The sequence below is a fragment of the Nipponia nippon genome, unplaced genomic scaffold, assembly GCF_047370975.1.
Source record: "Nipponia nippon isolate SJK-2023a ecotype South Korea unplaced genomic scaffold, ASM4737097v1 scaffold_3, whole genome shotgun sequence".
NCBI lineage: Eukaryota > Metazoa > Chordata > Aves > Pelecaniformes > Threskiornithidae > Nipponia > Nipponia nippon.
Genome location: NW_028262347.1, coordinates 83,944,184 through 83,955,019, shown reverse-complemented (window position 1 = coordinate 83,955,019; position 10,836 = coordinate 83,944,184). Strand labels below are relative to the sequence as shown.

The 10,836-nt window shown below is 49.4% G+C and overlaps 2 protein-coding genes across 2 annotated transcripts; one reads left to right on the top strand and one right to left on the bottom strand.

Annotated features, from left to right (window-relative positions):
• The first annotated feature begins 2,602 nt into the window (after positions 1 to 2,602).
• LOC148054734 (histone H2A-like) lies at positions 2,603 to 3,109 on the top strand. Its single transcript, XM_087766023.1, has one exon. The coding sequence runs from the start codon at positions 2,603 to 2,605 to the stop codon at positions 3,107 to 3,109; it is 507 nt and encodes a 168-aa protein (XP_087622149.1).
• A 5,362-nt stretch (positions 3,110 to 8,471) lies between these two features.
• On the bottom strand, positions 8,472 to 9,398 carry LOC148054733 (olfactory receptor 10T2-like). The gene has a single exon (XM_087766022.1). The coding sequence runs from the start codon at positions 9,396 to 9,398 to the stop codon at positions 8,472 to 8,474; it is 927 nt and encodes a 308-aa protein (XP_087622148.1).
• Positions 9,399 to 10,836: the final 1,438 nt, after the last annotated feature.

Sequence of the window (10,836 nt, the reverse complement as noted above, 5' to 3'; positions counted from 1 at the left end):
CCAGATTTGAAGGGATTTCACTCTCCCAGACTGGGTGGTTGCGTCCCAGCTTCCTTATATGGAGAAGCAGCACTGTCTCCCTATTGTGCTTTCTGCCTACTTGGAAGAAGCTACTTTTTGACGAACAAGTGAATTCAGTTCCACAAGAGCTGGGGCAAAAGCTAAGTTGCAGACCCTTATCTTCCCAGCAACTAGAAATTTGTGATACCCATAATAGACAGGTGACCTCTATGAACAGAACAACTCAAGAACAGAATTTTAATTTCTGTTGTGGGTTCATAAAAGTATCTGTATATGAAGTCTCCTACAATACTGAGTATTTTACCCAAGCTGTTTGAATCATATGACATTGGGAATATTGGCTCTTAACTTTAAAGGCAGATTTCTAGTTTCCAGTATGCTAAATAAATCTAGGAAAACTGAATCCAATGGATTTGTAAGATACTGCCACACAAGCATTTGCTCTGTTAAGAAGTTCCTGCTGTTTGAGAGAAGATCATGGATATCAAGAGCCTCAATTCATGGAATACATGTAAGGAACAATGCCACAAAAGTAGCAGTGTTCATAGATATTAATTTGGATCTATGACTGCTTACACAGACTGAGGCATTAAAAACCAGATTATATCAATAGTAAGAACTCTGGGGAAATTGGAAAGCAACAAGAATTTACTATTAATACCAGAAACCAAATACAAAATTGAGTGCATTCCTGTTAGTGGTACAGGCATTTGAAAATACTCTATTTCTGAAATTACTTCATGCACGGAGGATATTCATCTTTCCACCATCCCAGAGAGTGGTTCCAAAATGCCACAACTATTCTCAGAACACTAGGAAAGGCACAGCTCTGGGTCCATGATATATTGCTCTTATACAAAGCATGATTTATCTTCTCTGCACCTCTGCTAGAGCTAACATGGAAAAAAAGGAAAGCAAGTCCAGCTGCCACCTTTTGACAGGCACAGCCTCTGCATCTCATCAGACTGCCACGTACACTTACAAAGATGTCCCTGAATCCAGAAGTGTGAGAACAAACAGTGGAAAATTTGAAAAGACATGGGAGGAAGATGGAGCCAAGGGGAAGACCTGGCTTTACTATTTGAGTTGAAGTGTGAAACCCACTTTGGGCAACGTGAGGAGGGAGTGGACTTCCAAAGTACCTAAATGATATGTTGTAATGAATTTTTAGTAAAAAAAAAAAAAGTAGAAAAAGAAAAAAATTACTCTTCTGTCATCTGAAAAACACCATCTGAAAAACTACCTATATTGCTACAAAAAAGCCCAGAAGGCTGAATGTGCAGAAATGGAAAATAAAGGTCTCTAACACATTTATCTTGACGGAAGGCACTTGAAGAGACCTCAGGATACAAATTCAGGCAAAGCACATTGCCTGCATTGCCTCTGGGGTGAAGTACAGGAGGCACAGTGCCGCAGACAGGAATATTCTGTAGTCCTTGAGATGTTCTCAAGGCACTTCTCTGCAGCCTTGCCCAGACACACCTGCTCCAGGCAGTCACACCCCAGGTACCTGTGTCTTTGTTAAACACAGCAGGCATTGGGGATGGTTTGGGATTCCTTCTGCCTTGGTCACTCTCCATCCTGCCCTGCCCAACAGGGGAGGAGAGGGAAGGGAAAGGGAAGGGGCATTGGAAGAGGAAGGCACAAGAAAAAGTGGGCTTTCGTTGGAGGGAAGAGCTGAGAGAACTGGGGCTGTTCAGCCCAGAGAAGAGAAGGCTCAGGGCGGGGTGCCCAGAGAGGCTGAGGAGTCTCCACCTGCAGAGCTACTCAAAACCCAACATGACCAAGGTCTGGGCAGCCTGATCTAGCTGAACCTGCTTCGGCAGAGCAGGATGGAGAGTGACCCACGCAGAAGGAATACCAAACCATCGCCAATGCCTGCTGTGGTTAACAAAGACACAGGTACCTGGGGTGTGACTGACTGGGACAGTCACAGGCAGAGATGATCCTGAAGGGCTCCTTGCGACTTCAGCAGTTCTGTGGTTCTGGGATACCGTGACATGGGGAAAGGCAAAGGCAAGGAGAACCTATCCCCAAGAGTGGCAATGTAAGTTTGGGTCGGAGGGGAGAGGCAAGCACTGAAGGGAGACCTGTCGCAGGGCAGGGCCAGGGAGGAGAATGCAGAGGAGAGGAGAGGAGAGCCTTGTAGTGGCTCCCCCATGCCAAGCGCTGGGAAATCCTCCGCCATGGAAAACAGGAGCAGAGCTGGGGGGCAGAGCTGCTCCCTGAGCTCACCTGCAAAGAGCGGAGCCAGCGGGGATGATGTCACAAGCAAGGAGGTGAGGTCACAGAGGAAGTCCTTCCCTATTGGTCCCTGCCACCCAAGGGCCCGAGCCTGTGCAGGAGAGGGCCTGAGCCGGAGCCCTTCTTCCGAGGGGCTCGGTCAAAGCGGGGTCTGTCCCGGCTGCCCTGCCACAGACAAGACTTGGCCAGGCCGGCAAGGACAAGCGCAGGCAGCCCAAGCCCAGAGACAGGCACCACCAGCGAGGGCCAGCAAGGAAAGCAAGGACAGGCGGGCAAGGCGGGCAGGGCACGGGAAGGCGCAGCGTGGAGATATCTGCGGGAGCAAGCTGCGAGCAGCATGTCTGGAGCAGAGGAGGTCTGCACAATGCCTGAGCAGGAGAGAGAGCCTGAAGCGACATGTTCTGGGGGCCCCTCCGGAGGCAGCGAAGGAAGGGCCAAGAAGAGCCGCTCCTCCCGGTCCTCCCGGGCCGGGCTGCTCTTCCCTGTGAGCCGCGTGGACAGGCAGCTGCGCAGAGGCCGCTTCGCTGAGCGCTTTGGAGCCAGGGCCCCCGTCTACCTGGCTGCGGTGCTGCAGTGGGTGACGCACAAGACCACGGACATGGCTGGCAAGATTTCCAAGAAGAGCAAGCAGAAGCGCATTTCTCCATCGCACTTGCAGATGGCGGTGCAAAAGAGCTCTGTGCTCAAGCAGCTCCTGCGAGGCGGCGTGCCCAGGCGCCGCGGGAGGGCTGTCCCCCAAAGCCAGCGCGTGGCCTCACCCTCCAAAAAGAAGATGGGCAAGAGTAAGAAGAGAGGCCCCACGCCAAGGGCTGCACCTGCCCGTACCACTGCTGCTGCCAAGTGAGAAGAAGGTAGAAGCTCTTGCCCCACACCAGCAAGGCAAGGCAAGGCAAGGACTGCTACACGTGCAAGGCACTATGTTCTAAGGGTACAATAAAAGCTTTTGCAATGCCATGCGGGACACGGGGCCTTTTGTGCTGTGTGTTGGACTAGCGTCTCCTGGCTGGACAAGGGCACGCAGCTGGACGCAGACAGAAAGCTCTGCAAAGGGAGGCTGTGGAGCAGCCCTTGCTGAGGAAGAGGGCAGGAACCTGCCTGGAGGGCAACTGGCCCTGATGGGCAGCACCTGCCTCCAGCTCAGGTTTGCACTTGGTCTGAAAGCAGCTGAGAGGGGAAGAAGGGATCTGCCGCCTGCAAAGGATGGGCGCAGGCTGTGAGGGGTGGTGAGGGTGAACGTTTCTGGAAGAGCAAAGGGCCCTGGAGGTTCCTCTTGCACCATCCCAAGGGGGAATATGGGAGAGACAGCAAGTGCCCCGCAGTCCAGCCGCGTTTGCCCTTCCTGGGTGGGGAGGGCAGGAAAGCGCTTGGGCTCATCACAGCCATCACCCCAATTCCCACAGCTGCCTGCCCATGCAGAGCCCGATGGGCGGGCGGTGTCTTCCACACCGTTCTTTCCATGGCTCTCGCAGGGCCCTCAGGTTCTGGATGCAGCCTGAGCACACTGCCCGCCTTTCTTGCAGGTGAGGCACGCAAGGACAGGCCCTCCTGTGGGATCTTCCCATCGGGCGTATCCCCACTCGGGACCCTTGGAAGTCAGGAAAAGCCACTTTCTGACAGTGACTGGTATTCATTTTCCCCCACTTTCCCTATTTATTTCCACACTGCAAGGTCTTCTGGATGTTAAGTATGTATCCTAGGCTGAAGCTGGCGTTCTCTGGAACTCCATGGGAGGAGAGGGAAGAGAAAGGAAGGGCGCACGTGCCGCAGGGAAGTGTGTTGCCTGGTTTCCATAGGCAAATGCATTCCACTCCAAACTGCTACAAACAGGTGACCCAGCTCGTTGCGGGACTTTATAGAAACTCGGGGCATGAAGCGCTTTGGCTCAAGGAGCGATTGAAACACGCTCTCCTTCAGTCTTGCTCTACTGACACGTTCCAGAAGTGGTTTCCAGTGGAGACAAGGGGGGAGACACATCCATCTCCCATTGTCTTCAAGCCTCAGAGACAACAGGTAGCACATAAACACACCTCTAAGATACCTGGGAAATCATCTCAGTGGTACCACACACTTGTTGTTGCTGATGTAAATGATACTGATATAACTACCAATACTATGGGGAATTTATAAAATCCACAGGTGTTCCTGACTAATAATCAGTGCTCCAAATGCAACAAAGTCAATACTAGGAGTCAAATACAAAGTCGATACTACTGCAATACTAGGAGATTTAAATTTTTTTCGGTATATAGAGGCAATCAAAGGTTAAAAAAGGCACCCCACACCTGGAAATCTGAAAATAAGCCACGGATAACCCGTGTTGTGGCTCTCTCCTTTCCTAGTGTTGAGGTGTGTGGTGCAAGATAACCCGGTACGAGAAAGGCGTACGGGAGAGCATATCCTTAAGTTTGACCCTTAAGTTTGAGGTGTGTTAAATATCTGCACTAGATTTCCTGTTTATGAAAGGAATTTTCAGACTCTTCAAGGGTGAGGATCTCTCCAGCCACTTATTTCCAACAAGGATTTGCTTTCTCCTTTTCTTTATAGCCATGTTCTGCGTTTGTTTAATCGCAAGGGATTTTTTCTAGCTGTGGGGCAAGACTGGAGTGGAGGAGGGGAGAACGGATGCTGCCTCTGAAACTTTCAAAGTCCAGGCCTTGTCACTGCTTACAGCCTCTCTGCTAATGGTCCTGTTGGCTCAGCGGCTTCCCGTCCTCTCCGCAATTTGTCCCCATTCTGCGTGACGTGAGAAGAACAGCACTCTTTCTCAATCTTAGGGGTGACGGGAGGAAGCAGGCGACTCCAAACGAGAGCGGTTGCTTCCACTGCGCAGGGCACTGCGGGAGAAACCTTATCAGTGGGACTGGCCAGCGAACGGGGGATGTGGTCACAGTCAAGCTTTGGCAGAGCAGAGGGACTCAGAGGGGGCGCGTCAGAGCCTTCGAGGCACAGGAATGGAGAGAAAACGGATGCAAAGGAAGAAAGGAAATGAGTGCAGAGAGGGAAAGGGGTCAGCACAGGGCTGCAGAGTCAATGTTTTGGATGAAAAGGGATCCTGGAGCTATAGAGAGAATTATCACAGCCAACATGGGAAAGTGTGAGAGGACAAAGTCCCTTATTTTCTGGGGCAAGACAGAGGAAGAGCTAGAGGCAGTGACCAGGAAGAGCCCTCTGTGTTACACCTTTCACGCACAAAGAAATGAAATGGGGCAGTTTTGGTCTTTCTGAAAGGGTGACCCTTGTTTCTTCATGCTGATCACCGTTCAGCAATCCCAACCACAGTAACAAAGTTTTGGATTCACCGTAACACCAGCACGAGCTGAGCTTTTATTCCCGACAAGCTGCTGTTAAAATAAACGTGTGGGTGGATTTGTGCACGTGCCTGCGAACATGGGAAGGGTGATATTTATTATGGACGCAAGAGCGGGCAAGGCAAGTCATGAGGTGTGTTCCCCCTGTGCGCGGTACGAGACTGATGAGTGCCCCAGGGTAGGCAGGCAGGTGGGAATCACCGCTAAGGCCTGGAACCTTCTTCCCCCACTACGCCTGATGTGCCTGTGTTCAAGCAGACATGAAAATGCTTTGCAAAACAAGAAATCTTAACTTTTAACAACCCCCACTGTGGCCTGTGTCGCGGCACAACAACGGCACTGGGAATCACCCGTGCCACTTGCAGATGCCCCGTCAGACTTGTTATCGTTGAAACGCTGACACCTTAATGACGCCTCGCGTGGCTCCTCTCCCGGCACCATGGGACCCTCCCCTGTGCCATTTGGACAGGCAGAGCCTCGGCCCTCAGGCTCTGTTACCCAAAGTGCTGAGCAGGGCTGCGTGACCCACGTGCTCGGTTCAGGCTCTGGCAGCGTATTGCCTGCATGGCAGGTCAGGCACAGCCACTGCTGCCGCTGCTGTAGCATTTGTTGCCCAGTCGCTGTCAGATAAAAGTTGGGATTTCACCCTTTACTTAGCTCAAGTTCAGTTCCCTTCTCAGCCGTTTCCTCATGCGTGCTTCCATCCACCTCTCCATCTACAGCTGCTCCCTGGAAGAGCCGTTTTCACCTGCTCCTCCCTTCCCTGTGCTGCTCTTCGGCTGTGCTTCCCTTGCCGTCTTAGGGATGAAGTGACTCCTATCGCATACTCGCTGTGAAATCCCTCCTCAAACCCCAAACCCCAGAGGCTGGCCCCCAAGGACCAAAACAAACTGAGATGGCTGCTGAGAAAACTGCAATTGACTGTGGGGAAGTGGAGAGGGGCAAAAAGCACCTGATTGCACAGCATACCAAAAATTAGCTGCAATTTAGATGCTTAGATGCCCTTGTGGACCGGGCCTTTGTGGAACTGAGAAAGGTGAAGCTCCTGCAGTCCCGGCCTGTGGGGGCAATCATACCCTGTGATTTGAAGGAAGGTCTGGGAAAAAAGGCACCCACACCTTGTGCGCTTGGCTTGGGTCAGCCATAGGGAGTCCAGGGGACCATAACAGTGGGGTGGAGCGCAGGCTCACATTTTTTGGCCAGAGGGAGCCATATCATCAAGGCCTTAAGCTCAGGAGGGCTTAAGTTCACAGATAGTTTCCAAAGCAAAATGTGGTTAAAGATAAACTTCCTCGTAGTGACCCCTGTCCCTGTCCTAATGCGTCAGGTTTAGGTTGTGCAGCAGACTTTAGAAAGGAACGGGGAAAATCTTGAGGCACCCTTGAAGCAGTCAGCAAAAGTGCGTGCTGTGAGCAAGTTATTCTAACGTGGTTTGCGATGTGGTGGTTAGAAAGAAGGCGATTTTAGCAGGGCTTAGATTGCGTGCGTGCAGGAAGGGAGAACGTGAGGTTCAAACAGCACTGTTCTCAGATGGGAAAGAGGTGCTCACACGGGCACCGCGTGACTTGGTGTTTGCTTCTGATCTTGCTGAATCTGACTGGGGAGGAGGGACTTGAGGGAGGGAAGTGGAAGTAAGCCTTGGGCATGAGCAGAAAAAGCCCCAGCCCCCAAGCAAGATGCTGGATCCCCATCCTTGAGCTATATGCTGCTCCCTCAGACTCTAAGATGGGTGTGTGCAGGCAGCCCAACCATGAGGTCAGACGGTGTTTTGCTGTGTGGCCTAACTGGGGCAGATGCTTTCTGATAGAGGAGAACCAGAGACAGATCAGCTCCCCGGCTGGACTTAACAACAGCTTTCTCTCTCTCCCACCAAGACAATGGGCGCAAGTCACTATAGCAAGACCAAGTCACAGTCGCTGTTGTCCTTTTCTCTGGCCGTGCTTCAGGTTTATTGACTGCAACTAACAGACACAGAGTGGAAGGGTGTAAGAGAGCCAGTCTGTTTCCCTGTGTTCAGAGAACTGGTACACTCCAGATGAACCAGGCATTCCTCGGTCTCCCACCAAGTGGCCAAGAGGAGAAGAGTCACAAGCCCAGCTATGTTCTCCGACAGTCTCAGTTTGAATGGAGCATAAATGGACATGGAGCTAACGGCCACCAACTCGAGGGCCCCGGGGCATGCTGTGCCATAGGTCTGGTGAAAGTCCGGGAGCTTTGTTCCCTGAGGAGAGGCTATCATCAGCTGGGCTGAAGGAGACTCCTGCTTCACTGAAGGGCTCTACACCCACCCGGGTCATAAGGACAAGACCGTTCTTCCCTCCACAGGGTGGTATGAAATGAGGAACAGAAAAATGTTCTTCAGGACCACATTGATGATCTCAGGGCCTGGCAAGAATGACACAGTCGTGCAAAGGAGCATTTGTCAGGAGGTACCCTGCTTCCGAAATGGGATGCTGGGCCAGGTGCCCCTCAGAGGTCCCTTCCAGTCTAACTAACGTCTATGAGTCTGTGTGTGCAGGAATTACCTCTGGCTCTGAACGGAAAGCCAACGTGGGCATGAGAACGGATAACAAAGGCAGCGAAGCTCTCTTACCGACCCGGTTATCCAAATGGTGTAGGTACCATGCTAATCCTTTACTCTTCAGTACCTCACGATGGTGTTTTCATCTCCCTTACCAGCTCAAAACCAGAAGCAACGTAGCTGGCAGCGAGTGGTGGCTGCAGGTCAGCTTTTAGTAATGCAGTTTCTCCTATTATGGATTATCATAGGATTATCCAGGTTGACATCCAGCGTTATTCCAAATTGAATCGTACCCTGCTTTTTCAGTGCCAAGGTACAAAAAAAGCCATCTGCCTAAGGGGAGAGCCCATTCACACCAGAACTTCAAGGAGCTCCCTTCACCTCATCCATGTGCACGATTTTCTTCCCAGGCCTTTCCGAAGGGCCAAGCGCACATCCTTGTTCCTCAGGCTATAAACCACAGCAAGGGAGTCACCACGGTGTAAGTAAGTGACAGAAATCAGAGTGTCCCCCTCTAGGGAACAGGCGGATTTGGGCCTTAAATAGATGATGGAGGCGCACCCAAAGTGCACAACAACCACAGTGAGATGGGAGGCACAAGTGGAAAAGGCTTTCTGTTTCCCCTCAGTAGAAGGGATCTTGAGGATGGCGTTGAAGATCAAAACGTACGAGAGGAGAATCAGCAAGAACGAGCCAAACACAACCACGATGCAAAAAATAAAAATTACTATCTCAATTCCATTATTTTCTGTGCAAGCTGCCTGAATGACAGGAGCCATGTCACAGAAGCAGTGATTGATTTCCTTCTCTCCACAGAAAGGCAATGTGAATATAAAGTAGGTATCTATCAGGGACAAGGTAAAGCCTGTGACCGTTGCAAAGGCCACTAGCTGGCTACAGACTCTGTCATTCATGAGGACGTTGTAATGTAAAGGTTTACATATAGCCACACATCGGTCATACCCCATTGCTGTTAGAAGCATACAGTTAGTGCCTCCACTGAAGAAAAGCATCTGAACAGCACATCCAGTGCAAGAAATGGACTTTTCTTCTGTTAGTAGATTTACCAGCATCTTGGGAATGACAGCAAATATATAGCAAGTTTCTGAAAAAGAGAGAGTGGAAAGGAAGAAATACATGGGGATGTGAAGGTGACAGTGAAGCCTGATAATTGTCATTAGCAGGACACTTCCAGTGAGGGTGACCACGTAAGTCAGGAAAAAAAGCACAAATAATGGAATCTGAAGAGCTGGAAGATCTGAAAATCCAATCAAGACAAACTCCGTCACTTTGGTTTCATTCATTGTAAAGTTTCTGATCTAGAAAGAGGTCACTGTCAAAAAGAAATCTGACATGAATAGTGAGAAAAGTAACAAAACCACTTTCCCTTTGTAATTCCCAAAGCATGGTATAACAGTGGGGAGTAGTCCTCTGACACACGTGGACAGTATTCCTACAGCGAAGCAGTAACAACAGTAAGCCAGAGAACTGTGTTTCCTTTTAAGTTCACTGCTTCTTTGCACACTCTCCTTTCAGTTTAGGAATATTATTCAGTGTAGTATTACGAAACATTTCTTTGCTGTTCCTTCAGTAGGAAGTAAAAGGGTAAGAAAACCAAGTTCGGTGTCTTACTCCGAAGTCAGAGTAGCAGCTTAGTCTAACAGGGCAAAAATCACTTCAGGCTTTTTTGAGGCTGAAATCCCAGGGGTTTTTATCTCACTGCATAATAAAATCTGGTATTCTGGGACTAGAGGGTCTAGAAGTGCAACAGTATTCAAAACCAGACAGTTTAAATACAGGGGAAGGAAAAGACGGTTTTATGCTTGGACAAAGTCTTCACTGTTCATCTAGCACTGCAAACTAAAAACCAGCAAGCCATTTCTTTCTATAATTCAATATTCAACAGCACGTAATGTCAGATAAAACAAACTGCTGATTGATTCAGTTTCAGCATTAGTGCCATTAGTGCCGTATATTAACCCATTTAAATACATTCTAATGTTTTAAGTAAAACCTAGCTATAACGAACAGCTTCACCACAACGCAGAGTGAAATATGAGGAAAGGCAAAACCAGGGAACTGTTTCTTTCACACCAATAGTGCTGTGAAAGAGAGAAACAGGGCTAAATCCTTCATCACTGACACTAGTCGCACTGCTCTAGAAATCGCTGGGAACTTGGTAGTTCTCAGGACCCTACAGTTCAGCTTACTTACATGTGTAACATCAGAAACCGAATGCCGACTTGCAGAAGCTGCTGGAAGTTCTTACCTAAAGAAACACACCTTTGATGACAACTCTAAAGTCACAGAGTGATGCAACTTTTGCTCAGCCTCACCATTAATTTCTTGCCTGAGATGTCAGTAGCAGTCTTTCCTGTCTCCCTGACAAGGACTGGAAAAAAAGGGGGATAGGCATCGTAACTCCATTCCTACTAGGAGAAAAACTAGCTGTTAGAAATGCAGGGTATAGAACAAGTTTTCTGAATACCTGCAATTCAAACAAGTCACGCCTTTATACGTCCTGTGAGACCTCTGGGACATAGTCTTTGTGGTAAATCAAAACCTAGGACTAATTGGTAACAGTATCATCAATGGGACATAATAAAACACTGTGAACTTCACAGTTTTAATTCATAAATTGAAGAAAACAAATCAAAGCTCTTCTCCCTAACAGAGGGGAGGTTTTGTTCAAAATTATCAAAAGTGTCTTTTTTAATATTATGGCTGGAAGACTGTTTCATT

Coding starts and splice junctions, on each gene's coding strand:
- LOC148054733 (XM_087766022.1), bottom strand. CDS start 9,398: ATGAATGAAACCAAAGTGACGGAGTTTGTCTTGATTGGATTTTCAGAT.
- LOC148054734 (XM_087766023.1), top strand. CDS start 2,603: ATGTCTGGAGCAGAGGAGGTCTGCACAATGCCTGAGCAGGAGAGAGAG.